The sequence below is a fragment of the Culicoides brevitarsis genome, chromosome 3, assembly GCF_036172545.1.
Source record: "Culicoides brevitarsis isolate CSIRO-B50_1 chromosome 3, AGI_CSIRO_Cbre_v1, whole genome shotgun sequence".
In the NCBI taxonomy this organism is placed as follows: Eukaryota; Metazoa; Arthropoda; class Insecta; order Diptera; family Ceratopogonidae; genus Culicoides; species Culicoides brevitarsis.
The window spans coordinates 18089995-18115560 of NC_087087.1; the positions used below are offsets into that span (position 1 = coordinate 18089995).

Sequence of the window (25566 nt, forward strand, 5' to 3'; positions counted from 1 at the left end):
CAAGAGATACATTCATCGTAATTTAGATTCCAAAATTTCGAATGACTTTTTTCTTTAACAATCATTGGCATAGGAATTGAATTTTTTTTAGCGAGATTAATTTTGAGATTTAAGATTTTTTTTTGTTTATAGCCAGTCATATAAATACATTAATATATAGATATATTTAATATATATATAGCCATTAGTTTTTTATTTCATAAATATATTAATTTTAGTCACACATTTTTAATTAATTTATTTTTTTTATTCATATTATGAATAACAACGAGAGATTTTGATCTTTTTCTTTTGTTTTTCATTTTATAAAATCTTATCATAATTTTTTTTAATATATTTTTGTTCAAGACAATTATATTTTATTTATCTATATTTATATATATGTACGTGTGTAAACTTAGGTTCTAGTATTAAAATGTACAAAATACAACTTTTTATTTTTTTGTGATGTTAAAAAAATAGGCAAAAATTTTTAAATGACTGCCAATGTACAAAAGTGACTATTTTTTTTTTAAAGAATGTTTGTAAACATTAAACATATGCAGGTACAAATCAAGTAATCCTAAAGTTTAGTAATTTATTTTTTTTTTCGTGAAAAATAAAGATTCCTTGATATTTACATGATCGAAACGAATAAATAAATATAAAAGCTTGGAATGAAAAAAACAAACAATAATAATTAATATTTTTTTCTTGTGATTATATAAATTTCGAGTTTACTTATGAATAGTTTAAATTTAATTTTTAAAATTTTTTTTAAAGTTTCAGTGGAAATTTTTTCCATCGCCATCATTTAATGTTGGAAGCTGTTGGTGCTGGGGCTATTTTCACTGGTTTTCTTTGGTTATTATTGTTTAATGCGGCAGCGGCACGATTTCGGCCTCCCTTCGCAAGTTGTGATGCGGATTTCTTTGTGTTTTTACCTAAGTTGGTGGTTTTCGCGGGGGTCTGATCAAGTTCAGCCATGGCTTCTTGTATGGCACGTTCTAATTGAGAGTTTAATTTTCGGCTCCTAAAAAAATTTTAAAAAAATATTAAAATTTAAAAAAAAAATATTAAAAAAATTTTTATTAAAAGAATATTTTAAAAAAAAATTATTAAAAAAAAAATTAATAAATTTTTTTATTAAAAAAAATTTTGAAAATTTTTAAAAAAAAATTTTTTTTAAAACTTTAAAAATTTTTAAACTTTAATTTTTTTTTTAATAAAAATTTTTAAATTTTTTTTTTTATCAAAAAAAAATATATAATTTAGGTATAAAAAATTCATTAAAAATATTTTTCTAGACAAAATTTTGTAAATAAAACACATTTTCTCACTTTCTGGTGTCCTTTAAGGCACTATGATGCGCTTCTAGTCCCTCCGACAGGGTTTTCAGTCCATTCACGGATGTCATTTCAACATTTGCTCGTCCTCCAAACCATCGAATCCACACGCAATCAACGGGAGTGGTCACTCCCTCGGGCCCAACGACGATTTTTCCCGGCCATGCAGGATATCCTCTCGCCGGACCCCACACTAATTCATTGACAGCCGGGCGAAATGCGGATTTTTTCGTTTCAGGAGACGCCGATATCGATGACTGAGTCGGCGAATTTGACGAAGATTCTGTAATTTTTGTGGGTTTTTCGATTTTTTTTTTTAATTTTATTTTTCAAAAAACGATTTTTGGATGATAAAAAGCTTCGCCACGCTAAAAATGTTTGTTAATAAGCACCAAAACCAGAAAGTTAGTGAGTATGTGTGTGATCTGAAAAGTAACAAGAAATGGCACGATGTTTACCAAAAACCTCTGGACACAACATGATGATGGAAAATGTGTTTTATTTACATAAAAAGGAAGCAGGATTGTGGTTAATTGCACCTACCATGGGAGTCCGGACGAGAGTTAAAGACGTCATCGGAGGTCGTTGTGGTGAGATTTTTGTCAAAGTGTTGTGATGTAAAGTTAGTGACGGGTGACATGTAAAAGTTGTTACGACGAGCATTCATCTGAATCCTCTTGATTTTCGGATCGGATGGCTTGAATGAGGTCGATGATGAGGTGAGATACTGAACGACTATTAGTGTGGTGGTGGTTAGAAAAAAGCGTTGTTAGTTGGTGAGGTTGGAGATTTTAAATAAAAAAATGGGACGTACCTTGACCGGATTTTTGCTCGATATATTCGATGTGGTTGCTTTGCATGTTCAATTGACTGCCATCGATGTTCGTGGGAGATACAACGGAGTCTGGCTCGGAGCTGGAAACGCATTGAACCATTGCCTACAAGGAAAAAAAAATAATTAGATTTTTTTAATAATAATTTATAAGAACGAATAAAATTTATTAAAAAATTTTTGTCCCAAAAAAAAAATTAATGGCAAAATAAAAAAAAATAATTTAAAAAAAAATATTTTTTGTTTATCAAAAATTGTTAAAATTAAAAAAAAAAAATACAATGAAATTTTTCTTTTCTCAGAATAAAGTTTTAATTTGAATTTTATTTTTTTTTATTTTTTGGCTGATGAAGGGAATTTTTACATTAAAATAATTTTGAAATATTTAAAAATTAAAATGTTAAAGTTTTAAGAAAAATTAGTTTCGATTTGCAATTTTTTTAAAAATTTCTTATTTAAATTATTTTTTATTAAAACTTCAATAGTGAATGCAATTTTCTAAATATTTTTGTCGTTTTATGATAAACTGCAATTTTTTAATTTTTTTAAATTAAAAAATTTCTTTAAAAAAATATTTTAGGCCGCTCCAATTTTTTTTCTATGTTTTTGGCCCCTGCCCCATTTAGAAAGTCAAAAATGCAAAAATTTCAACAAAATTGACCATATTTGGTCTTTTTTCAAGAAATTTTTAATTTTTTTTTCAAATATTTCAGTAATATTTGTATTAAAAATGGAATTTCACTATGATATTTTTTCTTCTCTACAAATATTTTCAAAAAAATTATTTTTCAAAATTTTTTGAGTTGTTTTTACATATTTTTTTTGTTTGAATTTTTAACTTGAAATTAAACATATTAAATTAAATTAAATTAAAATTAAAATTTTGCAAAAATTAAAAAAAAAAATTAATTTATCTGAATGATAGAAAAGTTTAGGAGAAAAATTTTATTTTTAATAAGGGCGGATCCAGAGAGCTCTGAAGGGAAGAACAAAAAAAAATAAAAAATTGTATTTTTTCTCAATTTTTAGGTCTGTTTTGACAATTTTCGGGTCTTTTTTGTCAGTTTTTGGGTATTTTTTGTTATTTTTAGTATATTTTCATGCCCCCCCTGGATCAGCCCTTGATTTTTAATACAAAATTTTTAATCGAATTTTTCAAATTTTATGAAGTTTTTGCAAAATAAAGCTAATTTAAGGAAAAAGGGAGTTTTGATGATTTTGTTTATTTTTCGAATTCAAATTATTTTTTTTTTTATAAAAAATTTCACTAATTTCACTGTTTTTTTAATAAAAAAAAATATTTTTTCTTAAAAATTGTAAAACATTTCATCGTATAATATTTTAATTTAGTATTAAAAATTAATGTATAAAAAAATTTTAAATAAAATATTTCGCTTTATTTAAGAAAATTTGTAACCAAAAAATTAAAAAAAAAAATAAAATACAAAAAAAATGAAAACTCACCATTCCCTCATAACTCGCGCCACTCCTTGCACTGGAAGGCCTTTCGGGACTCTGCGGACTATGCGTTGTCGTGTCGGGCGGCGACGATTGCAACAGCAGTTGTTGCTGCGCCGTTTGCGTACTAACAGAATGTCCGGCATTTAAAAAATCCTTCATGCTATTTGTCGTCGTTGTCGTCATAATTCCCGTTGTGGTGCTATGTTGCTGCCCTGCCGACGTGATAAACTGTCCTTGACTGTTGATAATTGTTGTCGCTTGGGACGTCGCCTGATTCGGTTGTTGTTGTTGAACAATATTCTGCTGCAAAATACCCGCATTTTGTCCGTTTGTTGCATTAGATTGAGGCACTTGAACTAATCCGACGGAGCCACCGTAAATCTGGCCCATTGGACTCACTTGACCGTTGTTGCTGACGATATACTGCCCGGCGCTGGGCGACAAAAATTGTTTTTGTTGCGGACTTTGTGCCCGAATTACCATGCCTTGGGGCGTTATGATGTTCCCCATTTGCCCGATACTCTGAATTTGCACCAAATTATTGTCCGGAGTGATGACCAAGCCAGCGGGAACGAGCAGTTGTTGTCCTAACAACCCCAGAGGCTGAATAACTGTCTGCCCATTTTGCACTAGAATCTGCTGCTGAGGCTGGGTAGCGTTCGTGGCTTGTGTTTTCGGCACAATTGTCAATCCCGACAGCCCGGGACTCAATTGGAAGTTTTGATTCTGGTACTGGGGCGAAATGGCGTTCACGTGAAGCATCGAATTGCCTGGACTGGGGGCAGCTGGCGACGCCTGTTGTTGAATTGTTGGCGAAAGTTGCAACGGCGACATTCCCTGCGGCGTTATCGTGCCTTTGCGTTTTTTCGTCTTCCTTTTTGAATCGGGCGACAACATCATGCCGCTGCCATCTTGAATGATGCGATTCACAATTTGGCCGTCAACAGGCTGTTGCACTATCATGCCGTTCGGGAGTTGATTCAGCACCACCGTTTGCCCGTTTTGCGTGATAATTTGTTGTCCCATGTTCGACGAGGAGTTCTGGATGACTTGAACTGTGTTCCCGGCAGATTGAATCATTTTTGGGCTGGCAGCTGGAACGGTAGTTATCATATTTGTGGCATTCGGAGACGCCAAATTGGGTGAATGGATGATATTTGTGCCGTTATTTAAGATCATCTGCTGCAAATTACCCACAAAGTTGGGATTATTGTTCGTAATGATGTTATTTGAGGACTGCAGGAAGCCTTGCTGAGGCGAATTTTGGATAATGACGCCACTATTAGGACTTTGTAACATCTGCTGTTCGCCATTATTGCCAATTGTGACGATATTTCCACCGACAAATTGCCCAAGACTCGAATTTCCGGTGGAAATCATGTTTTTTTGGGCTGTCGCTCCTCCCGGCATCATCACAACTTGCGAATTGGGTGTTATAATGAATTGTCCTTGGTCGCCGCGTTGCAAAGTTTGTAAGTTTAGCTGTTGTTGGGCGCAATTCTGGATCATAGTTGATGGCATTCCAGCTTGTTTCGGTGCCGCCGGGCGTTTATAGACGATTGTTCCGTTCGGCGTGAAAATTCCGCCATCCGGCATGTTGGCGCTCGATAAAATTCCAGCATTTGTGGTTGTCGTGATATTTCTCCCAGCCACAACTGACGTCACGATGCTTTTTTGCTCCTGTAAACTGTCGACTTTGCGTTTGACAGCAAAAGTCGCGCCATTTCCGGAAATATATTCGGGCGACGGAGACGCACTCGAGAGACTGTTGCTATCATTGTTGCTCGTTGTGACATTTGTCGCTTGCAAGGGACCTTTGGAGTCGGGTGTACTGCTTGCCGAACGATTTTCCGGGGTGCTGCGATGCATTCCAGCTGTACTCGATGACACCGGTGACTCAATCGGCGATTGGACAAAAACGTAAGATTTATCCGGCGTGACGTCATTTTGCTTGGTGTTGCTCCGAATTCGCGCTAATTGCTGATTTTGCTTAATCAAGAGGTTCCGTTGCTCAATTTGATGCTGGATTTGTTGCTTAATGTGTCGCATATCACAATTTTGCACGATGCCGTTTCGCGGTTCGCTGCCATCTTTTAACGGTTCTCGGGGCTCAGGCACATCACGAATTCGTTGACTGGGATATGGTGGTTGTTGCTGCTGCTGCTGCGGAACGAACGTTTTTGGACGAATTTCTTCCGGTTCGTCGGGTTGTTCTTCTTTTGCGTCGGAGTAAATGGTCGATATCGAACTGTGCAATATCGCCGTTTGGTGATTTAGATAGCCAGTGGGGTCGTCTTTGAACGTTGGACGTTTCTTCACGACTTTTGTCTTGGTAAATTGTGTTGGTTTTGGGGCAGAATCTTCCGTGGTGCCGTTCCACATGTTGCCGGTTGATGAATGCAAGGGTGGAACGCGACCGTTTATGGGCTCCATTAGTTTGCCGTCTTGCATGCCTGGCGTCAAAAGATGTTTTGTGTCACTTTAATTTTCCTCTCGGGTGGCACGATGGATGAATCTGTCAAAAATAAAAGAAGAACAAACAAGCATTAAGATATTTTTCATCGAAACTTTTTTTTATGAGAAGGATGTTACAAATGTGGAAAGTTTTGTCACATGCCCCATTCAAGTTAAAAATCATAAAGTTGAAAAAAAATTAATATAAAAAAAATCTATAAAATTATTTCTATTTTTTTATAATTTTTGAAGGAATAAAAATTTTTTAAAATTTTAAGAATTTTGACAGGTTTTTTTTTTTAATTTTTTTTTAGTAATTTTTTATGTTCGAAAAGACTTAAGACTTTTTTTTCACATAAAATCGTAAAAAAATTTATTCCATTAAGCTTCAATTAATGAAATTATAATTAAAGTTTTTTGTTTAATATATTAAAAATTCTAAAAAAAAAATCTAGTCAAAAAAATTTAAATTCCAGGAAAATTTATAAATTAAATTGATAATTCATTAAATTCAAAAAATAAAAAAAAATAATTTGGTTCAAATCAAAAAAAAATATATTAATATAAATTTGTATGAAAAAATTTTTAGATCATGTGATATTATTATTTTTTTTTTTAAATTTTTATTTCGGTAATTTTTATTTATTTTTATTTTTTGTCTTAAAAATTTTTAAATATTTATCGATTTATGGTCAAAAAACATAAAAAAAATAACAAAAAAAAAATTCTTTTCCTTTTTAAATTCTTAAAAAAAAGTTAAAAAATGATTCAAAAAAATTTCTATTAATTTTTTTTTTTTTTTGAAAATCTAACGTTTTTGATTAAAAAAAATCATCAAAAAATTACAAAAAATTATTCCTATGATTTAAAAAAAATAATTATTTTTAATTTTTTTAAACTTTTTAAATATTTTATTTTTAATTTTATTATTTTTTTTTTATTTTAGTAATTTTTTTTGTATTCATCTCCTATTTTTTTTTAAATTTTGAATAAAAACTTTTAAATTTTATTTGGCACGACCTTAAGATGTGACATGAGTTGACACCCCTTTTTCCCGTATCGTGCACGAAAATAATCGTGCATTAACTGCACTCGGGTAGACAATTCATACAAATTTACCACAAGAATAAACATACGAGTAGAAAAAACTGCACTCATGTTCGTCTGCAGACAATTTGCAAAAAAGGGGATGAAAAATTTACATTGCACGAAAAAAACATCTGAAAGACGAAACTTTTCAAACAAGTTTGTCTTTCCATATAGGCAAACACAATATTTTTCTCATGAGTGATCAAATGTGTAAGATAAGAAGTTTTTCTATTATTTTTCTGAAAATAATACAAAAAAAAAATGTTGGCAAAAATAAACATGGGACGAAAAACAGGTAAATGTCAATGTAAAAAGGGTTAAATGTGTCTGGCGAACTTTTTTGCCAACTCAAACCCGAATTCTTCTCTTACATAAAAATTTTTACAGCACTCAAGGCTGAAATCTTCTCCCTAAAAAGTAAGTTTTACCGTAACAATTGTATCATCCAGAACAGGTTTTCGACATAAAAATACTAAAAATATTTGTCTACAATTGGAATCAACAATCACTCGAAAAAAAACACAAAGAAACAAGACTGACATCATGTCGACATAACCTTCGGCTTAAAACGTTGTTTTTATGGGTCAAGGATGTCAAATCAGCGCAAAACTCACCTCGACTATTTCCGGAATCTTGACTAGTGGTCTCTGCGTATCGCCTGTGGGAACAACACGAGGAATTGATGCTGTCCGTTACGGATGGTGACATTTGTACAGTTGGATTCTGGCGGGAGAAAAATAAAATCGGGAAAAAAAATTTAATTAAATTCTTATCTTTTTGCGTTAATTTGTGTGCTCATCCATAACGGATAATTGTGTCCGTAGGTTGTCGTCGTCATAGGTCAAAGTTCAATTTACTTTTTTTTCGTTTTGCAGCAAATATGTACATTAGGTTATGTGTGGGAAGTGAACAAGTATCCAATGAACCATTGAAATTATTTTTAAATAAATTAGTTTATTTTTAACAAAAAAAATAAAATAAAATAAAAATAAATTCATTTAATTTAAAACAAAATAAATTAAATTTATTTTTTTTTTAATATTAAACTAATAGAAAATTAATTAAATATTTAAATAAAGCTGCTTTAAATAAAATTTAATAGTTAAATAAATATTTAAAACCAAAAAGAGGAAATAGAAAATTCAGTTAAAAAAATTGAATAAATTAGAATTTTTTACAATTCACTAAAAATTACTTTTTTTTGTTCACAAAATTTATACAATTTAAATTAAATAAATAAAATTAAAGCTTATTAATTAAAAAATATTTTATGGTTAAATAAAATTTTAATTAATAAATTAAAATTTTTTAAAATTGAAATTAAGATTAATAAATTAATTTTAAATTAAATTAAATTAAATTAAATTAATAATTAAATTAAAATTAAATTAAATTAATAAATTAAAAATTAAATTATTTTTTTAATTAAAAAAATTAATTAAAAATTTAAAATAAAAAAATTAAATTAAAAATTGAATAATAATTTATAATTTTAAGTAAAAATAACGTGATTTTATTTATTAAAAAAAATATTTTAAATAAAATTTATTAATTTTGTTAAAATTGCAGAAATTATTGAAAAAAAATCAGTCAAAAATTTTAAAAATAATTTAATAAAACAATAATTTTGTAATTTTTATATAAAAATAAAAATCAAGTATATAAAAATACAATTACAAAAATAAAAAAACATTAATAATTAATTAATAAAATAAATAAATTATTCAAAAAATAAATTAATTAATAATTTAAAAATTTAAAAAATTCCAAGAAACTCCAAATCGAAATTCCAAAGCTGATATTTCAATATCGAAATAAGAAATTTCAATAAAATTTAGTACAAAACTGAAAAATAAAGCAAAAAGGAGAAAAAATATGATCTCACACTTAATATTTATATTTTCTGTCAAATTTTGACGGGAAAAACAAATCTATTATTATTTTTTTTATTTTTGCACCCCTGAGCGTTTATTTTTGCTATTTTCGTAAGCAATGACAAATAAATGTCAGACAGACACCTCCGACTTCATTATTATATCCTTTTTTGTGACAATGTGCTTATTTAGGAGGAGAATAATAATAAGTTGAAAATTATTATTTTTTATTGCTTTTTGCTCTTTATTGCAGACATTTGCAGCAACATTGTGCACAATTTCTATTTTCTCTCTTGTTATGTGAAAAAAAAAAACGTCGTCGACGACGTCTTCTTCATCTATTTTCATTGTTAACTTGCACACATTTCCACAATATTTTCCTCCGTCCTATTAAAATGTACTTAAGCTCTTCCAACAGACGCGCTCCACTTCTTTTTTTTTCTTGCTCTCATCCATTCGTGAAGGAAACATTTTTTTATTGTTATTCTTTGATATCAACAGTGAAAAACGAAGAAACAGTATTACTTTTTTTTACACACACAAGGAGTTAGTGAACGAGCTTTTATGATAAACGGACGTATGTGAGTGACACTTGTTCGTTAAAAATGTTTCTGTTATAAATTTTCTAGCTGCTTTCGTGTTTCTTTCGTTCTCGCTATGTGTAGCATGAAAAATGCTTATTTTCCATTTTCTTGTCGGTCGTTCGGTGCACACACAGCACAGAGTAGGTGGCAGCTTACAAATAATGAAAGAAAAACAAATACGGATCAGGAATTCTGCAGACGATTCAATTGTGAAAGTTCTCACGACAGAAAAAAGGAGCCAATAAAAAGTATTTAGACGTCATCTAATGAAAATTGCTTCCATTCTGTTGCTTTGCAGAGAAAAATGGGTTCAAATTATTTTTAAAGGTACTGCTGTCTCGCTTCGGCATGATAAGCACTTTTCTCTAGAACTGGACTGGAAAATATAATTAATAACTACTGTCTGACAAGCACAAAACCCACAACGACGAAGGTTGTTTTTCAGGGCGGCAAAAACTTTTGACTTGTACTTGAAAATAATTTTTAAAAAATATGAGACTTGAGCTTGGGTTAAAAAAAATCCATTGGGTCGAAATAATTTTTTTTAAGCTCAAAAAAATAAATAAATAATTTTTCATACATTTTTTTTAATAGATTTTAAAAATAAAGTCCTCAAAATTTTCATAAGAACTTTTTTCTAATTTTATTTTTAAATCTGCGAAAAAAATATTAAAAAAAAAATAAAAGTTAGAAAAAAGTTTTATTTTCTTATTTTTAAATTCCGAGGTTTTAACTCCATAAAATTATTAATTAATTGTATTAATTAAAATATTATTCATTAATTTATTTATAAATTTATAATTTATTTATTCAGGAAGCCAACAAATACCCTACCCTAATTTATTTATTTTAATTTATTAATTAATAAAATAAATTTATTTATATTTAAAATCTGTTTAAAAATAAACCGAATAAAAAAACTTTCGAAAATACAAAAAAAAATTAAAGTAAATCGTGAAAAGTAAAGTATTCGTGAAAATTGACAAAAACGAAGTAAAAATAAATAATTAAGAGCTCTTAAGAGCAAATTTACAAAAATTAAAAAAAAAAAGTAAAAAGAATTGAACAATTGAAAGAAAACTAAAATTTCGGATAAAAACATTAAAATAATGCAAAATATTCAAAATTTTTATTTTCTTTCAAAAGCACTTTTTGGCTTTTTTTGCCCACAAAAGACTTTTGTTTATTAGGTACTGTGAGGTTCACCCTTTTTATCAATTTAATTTATTTATTTTTTTAATTTATAAATTTTTTATACTACTTAGATAAACATAAGAGATTTTTTCAATAGTTATATTTTTACTTTTAAAATTTCTAAAAAAAAATATTTTGAATTATTTTTTAAATATGTATAAATTTTAATCTTAAATGATTTTTATTTTTTAATTTATAATAACTTATTTTAAAATATCTGATTTAATTAAAAAAATAAATAAAAAAATTATATTATTTTTTTTTTATATTTTTAAAACATTTCGGTTAATTTAAAAATAAATTTTCATATTATTTTTGAAAAAATTGGCAGAGTAAAAAAAAATTTTCAATAAAAAAAAATATAATAGTAGAAAATATTTTCTTTTAAAATTTTTGACAATCTGTTCAAGTTCAATCAGAATTAAACTATTTACTTTTGACTTAAAAATTTTTTTCGTCCCTGTTTGTTTTTCCACATAAAAATTTTTCTACTATTTTGATTATCTATCTCGTCGTAGTATAGTAGCTTGTGCCCCATATTATTAATGATATACCAAGCCATTGATTATTATTATTATTTTTTTATTGTTTTTTTCTGCTCCAAACAATTTTTCTTCTTCGCCAATTTCATTTTGATTGCTTGTTTGTTTGCCTTTTATCATCGTCGTGTCATCGGCAATGTTTGTTTTTCCTTCCACACACACACAGGCAGACAGAAAGTCAGACAACTTTTAATGGGATCTCAGTTATTTTTGTTGAGGTTGTTTTTCTCTATTTTCCTCTTTCTGTGTTTAAAATTTGCGATCGATAGTCTCGCACCTTGGAAGGAAAATCCATCATTTGAATAAATAACAAACAACACTCGCACTCTGGCACTCGACTCAATTTTATTGCTTTCGTTATTATTACTTCCCTCGTTTTACGTTTTTTTTTTGCCATGTAAATTACGTGTGTGGCGCATGAAATCGAACATGTGTGAGACATGTTCAAGAGACACTTACCAGCAAAAAAAAAAATACACACAGAATAAAATAATAATTAAACAAAAAAAAAATCGCACAATGAATGGCTTCTTATGTGTGATTTATCAAGCGTGTTAAATTTCATACTTTTAAAACAAAAACACGCATTGGCTGCCTAATATTCGCACATTTTTATTGAACAAACGAGACATCATGTGACGAACGACGACGACTGTCAACGAGAATATGTTAAGTGTTTATTGCAACCCCTAGCCCCCTTTTTTATGTGTTTTTATTTAAAATATTTTTATTTTTTTTTTCTAAAAAAAATGCATGATAATGTGCAATGAACATGTTTAAAAAGTATTCACCACACACGTAATGTGACGTTAAATTTCTGCTTTTTTTCACAAAATGGGACAGGAACAGGAAAGAAAAAACGCAAATTCTTTTATGAACTCAGCGACGACGACGATATATGACGATGGCAATAACACAAAGAGGTAAGATATCCTTTTTTTGCGCGAAGAAGGGAGTTAAAGTTGTTGTCTCTCTTTCCCGTGGTGATTCAATGTTCGATGAAAAGACGAGATATGGAAGTTGTCGTGATGCGAAGAGCTTAACTGCATTCAAAGTCGTTTTGGGAAAGTATTAAGGGATTTATTTTTTTTTTTTTTTTTTTTTTTGATATCAGAAGAATTTAAAGTATGAAAGTTGGCGCTTTAGAATCACATAAACTATAAATTTTAACGAGGGTCGATTTAGAGACGTTCGTTGGAGATTTTGTAACTTTTTAATATTTTTTTGTGAATTTATATTGAATATTTTTCCGAAATTTTTATTTTTGAATATTTTTATTTAAAATTTTTTTTCTAAAAATAAAAATATTCAAAAATTAAGAAAATTTTTTAAAAAATCTGAAATTTATTAAAGATTTTTTTTTCGTTTTCTATCCAATTTTCAGAATTTAAAAAAAAATAATTTATTTATGAAATAATTTTACATAATTATCAAAAATTTATGAAAAAATCATTAAAATTCTTAATTTTTGAATTAATTAAATTCTTAGATCTCCTAATTTTTAATTCTAAAATATTTTTTTAATTATTTTTATAAATTCATTCAAATTAAATTTCAGAAAATATTGTAGAAAAATGATAAAAAGTTTTTAAATTTTCTAATAATTTTTTTTATTTATTTAAAATATTAAAATAATTTAATTTTTTTTTTTAAACAGAATTTATTATTATTATTATTTTTTTTTTTTTAATAAAATTTTTTGTAAACCATTTTAAATTATAATTTATTTTAAAATTATTTTTTTTTTATGTAAAAAAAAATATTAAAATAATTTTTAAAAAAAAAAAACTAATTTTGTAAACTATTTTATTTTAATTTTTTAAATGATTTATTTAAATTTTTTGTAAATTTAATTTATTTTCAAAATTTTATTTTTTTTTTTTTTTTTTTTTTTTTTTTTTTTTTTTTTTTTTTTTTGAATAAAATTGAATATCATATTATAGATTTTTCATATTTTTCTAAAAATAATTTATATTGAAATTCCAGAATCCAAAAATATTTATTTTATTTCAAAAAAAAATATTTTAAAAAATCCACAGACCACAAAACTGACAAAAAACATTTTTTTTGTCTGAATTCTTAAATAAAACGATTTAAAATAAAAACGTATGCACTTGCAAACAATAATTAGGAAAGGATAAAAACGGCTCACGAGGGAAATACACAAGCTCTTTATTGGATTCATTAAAAAGACTTTTTCAAACACAAAAGCATTGACATGCTGAATACAACACACAATGCGAATTCGAATCCTTTCATAGCTTTGCACATTATAATCATCATCATCGTCATTATGAAAACTCAGGGTACGATGAACTTTTTTTTTATTCTGTAAAACTTTTTTTTTTTTTGCTGCGTGCTAATTACATTAAAATGTTAAAATAAACATAATTTCGTCTGTCTCGAGTCAACCTTGCAAGTCCGGAAAGTAAGAAACGTAAAAAAAACTTACCTCGATGTTGAAATCAAAGAACGATTCTGGTCTGATGGGGCATGGAAGTCCACATTTGCATGTTCCTGTGCTAAGTAGGTATTGTTTGACTTGCATAATATCACGCAATGTTGCATCGGAAGGACTGTGAAATGAAAAAATAAACGAACAACAATTAATTTAAAGGTAAATCAATTATGGTGGCTGGCAATAATTGTGTGAAACAGGTTTTTTTGTTTTGTGTGTCGGGTGTGAGAAATTAATTATGTGCGATAAAAAGTCATTTAACGATGGGAAATTTATTTATTTATTTTGTTTTAAATTTACAAAACTTCAAAATCGTCAATTTTATGCGGAATTTAATTGACTAATGCAAGAAACTTGTTCATTTTATGCAAAAAATAATATTTTGAGAAAGTTCCTTCAAGCAATTCTAGTTAAAAGCACGGTATGAATAAAGAAATATCTCAACGTTAAAGTTTAATTAAATGCATAATTTTCGGCAGTATTTGGCAGATTTGAGTTATGCATTGTTTTCTAAGCAAATTTTTGGCGAAGACGGTTATTACAAAGATAAAGAAAAGTTTAGCGGATAAGTTGTTATGATATTTTTGACAGTTCAAATTTAATATTCTTGCTTGTGATTTAAGGAAATGTAAAAGCAATTATAAAGTTCATTGATTCAATTCTGTCGAAAAAGGAGGAAAACTATAGATTTTGGAGATTTTCTCAAATTTAGTAAGAAAATATAAACATTGATTTCATTAAATTGGGAAAATAATAAAAAAACACGAAAAAAAGACATTTTATTAAGTTTAAAAAGGTTGAAATATTTTTTTTTATCAAATCTTATTTAAATCTTAAAATCACATGATAAAGATTAGTTATCTCAAAAAAAGGCGCCATGTCTGACATGCGAATTTTTTAATCATATATTAGGGAAGTAGATTCAAAAAAAAATTTTTAATTTTAAAATTTAATTTAAATTTTAAAAAAATTACTAAAATTAAAATTATTTAGTTAATATTTACATATTTTAAATTTTTATTTATTTTAATTTAATCTTTTAAATTAAAAAACCCAAAACTGCAAAAAAAAGCTTTTAAATAATACTTTGATATAAAATAAAACTTCTCGGTTAAAAAAATATAAATTTAAAATAAAAAAATATTTTAATAATTTTAAAAATAATTATGAAAAAATAAAATTTTAATATTAATTAATTATTAATAATTATTTTCGGTCTTTTTCATTATTTTTTAATAATATTTTCAAAAAATGGTACCGAAATTAACATGATTTTTTTAAAAATAAAATAAAATAATAAAACTTTTTAAAATAAAATTAATATATAATTTTACCATAAAAAAAATAAAATATTATTTAATTCAATTTTTTTTTCTGTTTATGAAAATATTTCAAAACTTATAATTGAAATTATTTAAAAAAAATAAAAATTATTTTAATTATTATTAACATATTTTTTTTCTTGTAAAAATGCTCTCTGCATTTAAAATAATAAATGAAATTATTTACTCAATTATTTTAACTTTCTTTAATTATATCTCCAATAATTTTTAAAATAAAATTTATTTAATTTATCAATTCATTTTTTAATTGTTTTTAATTTTTAAATCATTTTGATTTTCAATTATTTTTAACGAAGAATTAATTTTAAAAAATATTTTAATAAAATAAATAAAATAAAAAAAATAATAAATAAATCAGTTGCAAGAAATATAATTAATTTAATTTTCTTCAAATGAAATCTAAAAATTCCATAAAACTGATAAAAAAAAAATAACAAAAACCCTTAATTTTCTCCTATAATTGCTTTTCTACGTTCATTCAAAATCATCACAACCTTATTCATACACTTCATAATTTACGAAGAAATTTAATTACCTTCCAAGAAACAAAAACTTTTATGTGAGTCACTCAGAAAAGACGACAACTCATACGAAATTTCTTGCAAATATTCATGCAAATTTTACGAGTCTGCTTAAAATTGATTTATTCCTCAACTCAATCACCGTAATCAAATTAAAGTTTGCACATCGCAGGCAAGAAACAAACCACTAATTGCTCATAACACACATGACTGAAAAATAAATAATGTCAAAGAACACAAGTTGCGAGCAAACACAAAAACTTATACATTATTAACTTAACGTTGTTCAATCAGCAAATAATGAAAAAAAAAATCCAACTAAATCGAATTCTGACTTCACACAAAAGTAAATAAATTATAATCGTATGCAAATAAGAGAATCCAATCGATATGTTTGCAACGATGAAGATGATGATGATGTGAAAAAAAAATCTGCAGACGTCGCTCAATCTTTTTCACTCATTTTTTGTGGTTCAGATTATTACTATATAGAAGTTGTAAAAATATACGAAAGGCGCAAAAATAAAACCGCACACCGTTTTATTATCTTCAAGGACGTGTGAGTTTTATGAACGTCGTTTTTTTTTGCAAGCAGTTGTTTTGTTTGTTTTTGTTGGAAGTTTTTTAAACATATTTTTGTTTATTTATAAAAATATACACGCCGCTGCTGCTGTTGCTTGAGAATCGCCGTTCGCAAAACATTTCATATTCATGTCATATTCGATGAAACCAGTCAGTCAACGGTTGAGCAATTCATGAGGTAAACTTTTTTTTTGCGTTATTGTAGTTCGTGCTCTTTATTAATGCAACTAATAATAACAATAATAATAAATTTATCGTATCATGGTACATCTCACGTTTATAGGTGACCGAGAACGTTTCGCTGGTAAATAGTTATTAATTATAATTAAAAGTCGATGGAAATATAAATGAATGACGCGCGCGTTCGTGAAATCGAAACGTGTGCGTTAAATTGCCGGAGATGCCATACAACAAAAGGTTACGACGACGTGAAGAAATCCTTGATCTGATTGATTGTTATTACATGTTGTTGCTTAAAAATGGTGCGCTTTCTCTTGGCGAATTTTTGTCAGAGGTGTTGGAACAAAAGTTTATGATGAAAATTTAAAAAAACAATATATTATTAATATTTATCATATAAAAATATTTTTAAAAATAATTTTTTTAAATAAATAATTAATTATTTAAAAATAAATTTAATAAATTAAAGTAATGTTTTTTTTTTTTTTTTTTTTAATATTTTGTGAAAAAAAAAACATCACTCTTAAAAATTTAACATAACAATAAATAAATTAAATTTAATATTTTTAAACAAATTTAAGTAATTAATTATAAAATAATAAAAAAAAATTTTTGATTAATTAATTGAATTATAATTATTATTTTAATTAATTTTTATTCAAATAATTAAAATTAAAATATTTTTAGTTTGATGGAAGCTCTTAAAATTTTAATTAAAAAAAAATAAAATACACAAACAAAAATAATTTATTTTTTTAATTAATTTAAATTCAATATATTTTTTTTATCAATTTTAAAAAATCTAATTAAAAAAAATAAATTAAAAAAAATAAATTAATTTAATTTAATTTTTTTGAATTTTTTTTATCATTTTTAAAACTTGATTTAGGTAATATTTAAAAAATTATTAAATTTATCAAAAATAAATATTTTTTATCTTAAAAATTATTATCCAGAAACACAAATTAATAAATTTAAAATTATTTATTAATTTTGAAAATTAAATCAAATTTAAAATTTTTTATTAAAAAAAAATATTTTTAATTAAAATTAATTATCTTTAAAGATAAAATGATGCACAAAAATTATGAAAAAAATATATTCTTGAATATTTAGATTTTTAAAATTTCATTAAAATAAATTTTAAAATTTAAATAATAATTTTTTAAAGTAAATTAAATAAAATTATTTTTTTTTAATTTTATTTAAATAAATTAATTAAATATTTTAAAATTCTTGAAAAAAAAAATGAAATCGTGCCTATATCAACTAAAACACCAAACGAAAACCGCCAAAAGAGCATTTCAAACCCAAAATATCATTTTCATATATTTTGATAAATTTAACACCTTTTCCAGACATCATGCCTGCAGCGAAATTTACAACACCGGTATCGCCTCTGCCTCTCGTATTACAAATTTGTCATAAAATATCGTCGCGTCTCGTCTTGCAATTCTCTTTATCTCACACAAAAAAATATTATTTTTTTTTCAACAAACATTTATAAAAATAAATAAATGAAATTAAACACAAAAAAAATCCAAAAACATGTTTATCGTTTACGTGTTCAACAAGCATCTGAAAGTACTTTGAGGCGAAAAATCAACTCTAAATAAAATGATTGAACACACACTTAATTTCAACGTATATTGAAATGTACGAAAAAAAAAGAGCAAGAAAAATTATGACCAACTTGATTGTTACTTCGTGTTTCTGGAATTATTTTTTATTTTATTTTCATTTTGTTGTAAATTTAATTTGATTGGAGTCTTTTTTTTTCATATCTCTTTTTAACTCACTTAAACTTTATATTTTATATTGTTCGAGTTTCGTTTCGCGAAAGGGAAAGTTCAGTATTTTTTTATGTAATGTGTCAATATGCACAAGTTGTTGGTTTGCTTGGTGTCTTTAAATGAATGTTTTACGTGATTTTCAACAATAAAAAAATTTTCTGGTGATTATTGAAATTTAACGGACCGACCAAATTCTTAGCTTCTTGATTTTTTTCTTTAAATTTCATGCAAAATTTCTCTTTTGTCTTTTTACCAGTCAAGAAATTTTGTAGATAATAAAAAAGTTCCTGTTGTGCAAATTTTTTTGTTATATTTTTTTTAAACGGAGCAGGTAATGGGACCATTTAAACATGAAAACGGACAAAAAAAGGAAGAAATTCGTTCCACTTGGCGGGAGATGTGACCCAAAAAAAATTGGACATTGGTCGAAATTTACGTTTATTTGATGACAATAAGCTGTTTAAGGGGGGATTTTCGGAGTTTTGATTGCCGGCGTAACGGAACGTTTCCCCCTATTTAACTTTTTGTTAATAGGAAAAATATAAAAAAATCGTTTTTAACCCTATTTACGATTCAAACGCGAAATCAAAGCATTCGTTTAAATGAACTTAATCGTATTTTAATTTTTTAATTATTTTTAAAAAAGTTTTTCTGCAGTTATGCACAATTTTTTCAAATTACTCTTGATTTCAAGTTTTTCACACATTATCTATATTTTTTATGAATTTTCCGAATTTTTTACGAGTTTTCGTGAATATTTCTTGAAGTTTTTCCATACATTTTTAAATTGTCTTGATTTAATTTTTCCATTTATCTTGATTTTGATATTTTTCGAATTTTTCCAATTATTTCACGAATTTTCCAAGAATTTTTTAAAGTTTTTCATGCATCTTCATTTTCACATTTTTCACGAGACTCACACGAAACTTGCATAAATATTTCATAAAAAATACAACTTGCCTTCTCTTAACTCATACTTCACTATTAGAAAGTTTGAATTAGCAAAATGACAAAACGGACACATCGCTTCGGACAGACGGACAAACACGGACACAATTCCGTATTTTTTTCAAAATAAATTTGAAATGCGGCAAAAATGTGATTTTCGGGGGAGAAAAGCGACAATCAAAGCATAAAATGGTGTTTACCAGCAACGACAAGAGTCATTAAAAAGGCACAATAGATGCCATGCTGCGCGAATATGAATAAGAATGACCATGAAATTTGAATAGGAATACAATTTAAACAAAAATTACGCCTTACCTGACATAGACAATTTCTCCATTGTGTATCAGCCGTTTCCAACTCGGTGCAAGATTATAATTAACAATAACATTATTTTGACTACTACTTCTACTACTGCCACTTTCAACACTACTCTTGTTATTATTACAATTTTGCTCACTAAAACTGCTCAAACTACTATTATTTTGACATGTGACGGCACCCGTATTCGTAAAATTATTATCGATAAATTGTTGTTGTTGCTGCTGCTGCTGCTGTGATGAAGATGATGTCGCCGTCGACGACGAAGAATTAGGCATCCGTTGCTGCATAAATGACGAAGGACGTTGCATATGCGTTGTCGGTGGTAGTGGTTGTTGTGACACTTGATGTGACGAACTCACTAAGGCAGATACTATCGTACCTGGCATCGCTTGTGAAACAATAATTGATGATTGTTGTTGCTGTTGTTGGTGCTGCTGCTTGATTGTGACATCACCGCAGCCAGCAAGTGGATGGCCAGCACTCGTTGCTGCCATTCGTGATAATTTGGTGAGTTACTTGATGTCGTCTTAAGATCCTAGTAGCGTGATAAGACAAAATAAAAGATGCGGAAAGGTAATTAATGTCCTCGTTATTGTTCTTTATGACGCTAAAAAATTAGTTTATAGTCAAGAGAAAGGTAAAGAAAAAAAATTCATTGTAAAAAGTTGGTGTCTCGCAGCTTGAAAATATATGCGATCCATAAAAAAAAATGTTTTATAAAAAAATATTTTTAGAAGAAAAATTCATAAATTTGTATAATTTTTTTTTAAAAAATTTTTAAAAATTTTTTTTTTTTTTTTTAATTTTGAATTTTTTTATTTTACTTTGGGAAATAAAAAATCACTCCTAAAAAATATTGAAAATTTTCAGAAATGATAAAATTTTTGAAAAATGAAGAATTTGTTAAACAAAATATTTTTTTTGTCGTTTAAAACAATTAATAAGAAATTTTTTGACTAAAAAAAATAAAGAAGGTTTTAAAGTTTTCTTAAAAGTTAAAGTTTTGTCTTAGAATTTTGTCAAAAATATTTAATTTTTTAACAACATTTTTTAATAAAATTATTTAAAATATTTATATTATTTACAAAATTATTTTTTAAATTTTTCAAGGCTAATTTTGAAAAAGAAACATTTTATGAAATTTAAAAGATAATCAAAAAATTATTTGCTTAAATTAAAATATTTTAATTAAATTAAATTCAAGATTTAAATTAATAAAATTTAAAAATTCAATAAAATATTTAATTAAAATCATAAAATATTTTTTAAATTTTTGATTTTTTAAATTATTGAAAATTACTTAAATATGGCTTGAAAATTACCGTTTATTATTTTTTGACATTTTGATAGTTCTTTTTGTAATTTCTTATCAAAATTTATCATAAAAATTTGAAAAAATTAAAAAAGTATTAAAAATGGCCAAAAAACCAAACTTTTAATGTCTCGCAGTTATTTAAGACTCGCGAGACTTAATTTTTTTGAAAAAGTGTACATTTAATTACAAAGACCTTGTGTCGTTTTTACGGGTGAAATTACAAATAATCGTAAAATACAAAAGGAAAGGGGAATTAATTTACATACACGATGCGAGTGCATATACGAATTCCTGGCGAAGAAACGTCAGCTCCAATGATATCTGATGTTCGATCGTAGCCATGCGTAACATTTTCCGTTCTTGCGATACATATACATATATATTAATTATTCTCGAGTGTCAGACAAGAACGAGTCTTTCTTTTTCACTCATGGATGGAGTGAAAGAAAATCAATTTCTAACATACTTTTGTCATTTTTCGTTGAAATGTAAAGTCTTTTGAATGTAAGCCAGACACAGCAATCTAGTTCATATTAGGTTCCAACATGTATTTATGTGAATTTGAGTTTGAGTAAAATATATGAAAAAGAGCACAGCAAAGAAACATAAAATAGTCTCTCGTGTGTGCATTTCAGCAATATTTTATTCATAACGTTCAAAAATATTGAATACTTTACAAATCAAGAAAGAGTTTTTCACTTCGGCCAATAGTCTTTTCATGAGACAATGCCTTCATTTCATGTGTAGAAAATTTTCAAGTTTTTTGTGATTGAAATTGATTTTTTTCTTTTTTGCTTCAAAAATACACTTTTTGTGCATTTGTTTCATGATATTGGCAAGAAAACTTTTAATATTTTACATTCTTTAGGGACTTTTTTGTCAAATTGAGTGAGTTGAACCTTTAAAGATTTTTTTTGAAGGAACTTTAGCTTCAATAAGTTTTTTTTTTATTAAAAATTCATGAATTTGTCTTAAATGAATGTCTTCTTTAAATAAAAGTTTAATATTTTGAAATTCAGCTTTAAAAATCATTTATTTGAATTATTAAAAAAATCTGTTTAAATTTCTGTTTAAATTAATTAATTATTAATCTTGATTTAATATTACAAAAAAAAAATCAGGTAAAATTCAGAAAAAAAATTTTAATTAAAGTGATTTTATTTGTCAGTTTAATTAGGAACTTTTCCTCGTAGTTCAATCGTTTAAAAATTAAAACGAAAATTTTTTAAAATTTCAAATAATTAAATAAAGGTGTGTAAAGGTTTTTAATATTTATTAAAAATATTTTTAATTTATTTAAAATTATTTATTTATTTATTTAATATTAAAATATTTTTATTTATTTTCTTAATTAAATATTATTATTAAAAATATTTTTATTGAAGACAATGTTTATTTAATTTTAATTATTAATTTTTTTTATAAAAATTTAAATAATTCTTTATTTTTATTTAAATAATTTTAAAAAGGAAGATTTTTTTATGCTTTATTTTCATTACAAAAAATCGTCGAAATCAACGAAAATTTTTAGCTAAAATAATATAAAATATTAAAAAATAAAAAAAATATAAAATTAAAAAATCAAAATTTTGTTTGTAATGAAATAAAATATAAATATTAAAAAAATAAATGATAATAATTTTCAAAATTGATTATTTTTTTTACTATAAATTTTTAAAAATTTCTTGATTTCCAAAAAAAATTCTTCTACAATTTTTTTAATTAAATTTTAATTGAATTTAATCATCTTTTACTTTTCACATAAATATCGAGCCTCTCTTGATATTTCCCCCAAAAATTCAAAACATTTTTTCCTATTTAAAAAATTTAAATTTCTTTAAAAGAAACTCGACTCCTGTTCATAGTAATTTCCAAATTAATTTCATAGTAAATTTTGTATAAACAAAAAGAAACACTTTTCATCATCCAAGTGCTCTCCATTGAATTTTCCTTTCACAAAAGTCTAGCATAGACAATTTCGAGTCATATTTCATCTCATTTCATCCTATTCTGACAGTCAACTGACTCCCATATCGACGTCGTCGGTCGTCGATGTTATTGTCTTGCTGCTGTTTAAAAACGGAGAAACTCTCATTGAAATTTTCAGATATTTTGTTAAAATGAGTGCAACAATAGACAAAATTCATTTTCTATACAATTGATTTTATTGAACAAAAGATTTTAACTTTCGACGAAAGACATACGAGCGTCTCTGCACGACTGATTTTGCGACGACGTTTTGGAGCAACACAAAAAAAAAGTAGTTTGGATGAAGTCATTAAAAATATTCAACACTCTGCTAAAATCATCATCGACGAGCAACGAGTTTGTCATGTACAAAAATAAATAATAATTATTAAATACCACTTATAAGATGTGACTTCATCACATGAGCGCGCGTTTACTTGCTGGCTGCATGTAAAGTAAAGTAAGTTTACTCTATATGTGATACAAATTGTTTTGAGGTCACGCTCACTTAATACACTTAATATAAAGTAGTCGCGCATATACACACAATTTAAATGAAAAAAAAAATATCAGAGATCGCAGAGACACGTTTTGTTGTTGTTGTTGTCGTTGTCGTTGCATATAGACATCTCACTTCATTGTTGGATAAAAATTTTTGTGCTTTGTGAAAAAATTTTAATTGCTTTACAACCTTCGATTTTATGCATAAATAATAAATTTGTAAGTCTCGGCCATATTTTACATGATTTTTTTTTTCTTTACACAAAAAAAAAACTTTTTGAAGAGCCCAATAAAACAATTATTACCTGCTTTTGTTGTGTAATTAGCATAGTATTCCGTAAATGACCATAATTTTGTGGTTGTAAAATAAAATCGAACAGATATTTTTTTTAACTCGTTCGTATATCCAAAAAAAAAATAAATTGTTACTGTGTTGTGTTGTGTGGATTTCTAATTTTCACTTTCATTTTTTTCCATATCTCGTTTTGTAATTCACTTTAAACTTTGCCTTTCTCCTTTTTTCATCAATAAATACAAAAAATATCACGAGTTTCTGGCACAATTTTTATTTAAATTATTTTAAATTTCCCTCTTTTTCGTGTTTTTTACGGGAAATATTTTTTTTTTGTGTGGCAAAAAATTTTTATGCTTTGCAATAAACTGAAATTTTATGTCAACATCTGCCTATTTTTGTCGATTTTTCGCTTTAAAATCGATTTTTCCGTGAATTTTGGTGCGCCTTCGGGCGGTGGTGACACTCGCGAATGCTGCTGACGCGATAATTGGGCGGAAAAACGAGTTTAAAGTGGAAATTTTGCACTTTTTTCCTTTAGACTTTCTTGGAGCTCATAATACGGCTGCTGTTGTTATGTCCATATTCAATGAGCTCACATATATCAATGAAAGACAACTGTGTGAATGAATGCAGAATGAATGAATATTGGGCCTCACACGAATACGGTGACGAGATGGTCAGGGATTAAACAGGGGATGTGGGATTTTGGTGGGAACTTTTATGAAAGGAATTTGAATTAAAATAAATTTTAATTAATTTTTATCATTTTAGGTTTTTGTCAACATATAGATTTCAACAACTATAAAATTAATGACTTTAAATTTAGTCTTATAATTAAATTTCTGTGGGTCGCTATAGGAAACATCCATTTAGGGCGCTAACTAATCAACGAGGATCTTGAAGCATTGTGTCACTACTTCAAAATGTCGAAATTGAAAGTCAAAGTCTATTAAACTAAATTCGTGATATGAAGACAGAGAATAGAAACCAGCAGCACTTGAAGTTAACGAGACGCCGCTGAAACGTTTCAATTAAACAAAATTTAAAGACATCATGGTCGATTAAAAGCTTCATCTGAACCTTCGTAAAAATCGTTAAGAAAGCGTACTTTATGACACGGATGAAATAGAGGCTGGACAGGAAACCCGAAATTGCACTGTAAAAGTCGCTTATACAACCACACATCGCTACTATGCACGATCATGATGCTGAGGAAAAACGACGATATGAAAGCGATTCAAATCTGCAACAATGCATCGAGCGATTCTACTTTGTAACCGGCGACAGGTAATGGCCCTATTACCTGTCGTCGGTTACAGGGGAGGGATGTCACTTTTTTGGCAGAAAGAAAAGAAGATAGACGTACTGGAGATATTCTGGATAATTTTGGAAAAATAAAGCGATTGTTTAATTGATTGATTGAGTTTTCATAGTCATTGGGGTTTTCAACTTAAAGACAGATATGCGAATGTGGAGAGTATGTTAAACGACGTGGAGTTACTTGACGTAAAGCAAAGAGTTTACTTTAACGTTCTGAGACTTATCGACAAAGCCAAGAATAGTCTGCTCCCGGAATACTTGACAGAAAGATTAATAACGGAGGATGAAGCACAACCTAACGGCCTTGAAGAAGAAGCAAAACTCTTTTTCTTACAAAAGACTAAATAAAAATAACAAAATAAAGCGAGTAGTAACACCATGACTGACTCAAAATTTTTTTTTTGCGAATTAAAAATTAATGAAGTGCTTTTGATCAGCTTAATCATCAATGAAAAATAGGCCTCTTAGAATATGGTCACCGTACACTGTTCATTTTCTTCAATGAAATTGCATTCATGCTAATCTTTCATTCAAACTTTGTAGAAAACTCTCTATAGGGGACACTGCATATGAGTACTTCCGGAAAGCACATATTCGGAATAGCACCCCCAAACTTCCGGTTGTGAACTAAAACTGCTTTCAGTAATCAATATTCAAACCTTCGTC

At 26.9% G+C, this 25566-nt stretch overlaps 1 protein-coding gene across 1 annotated transcript; it reads right to left on the bottom strand.

Annotated features, from left to right (window-relative positions):
- Positions 1-692: 692 nt before the first annotated feature.
- LOC134835267 (uncharacterized) lies at positions 693-19641 on the bottom strand (the record flags this gene model as incomplete). The annotated part of the gene is given in 9 exon segments (XM_063850138.1): positions 693-1012; positions 1320-1627; positions 1861-2060; positions 2140-2263; positions 3622-6089; positions 6092-6133; positions 7776-7884; positions 13808-13931; positions 19496-19641. Coding segments are annotated over 9 exon segments (3744 nt in total), but the record flags the coding sequence as incomplete, so codon positions are not given.
- Between the last annotated feature and the right edge of the window lie 5925 nt (positions 19642-25566).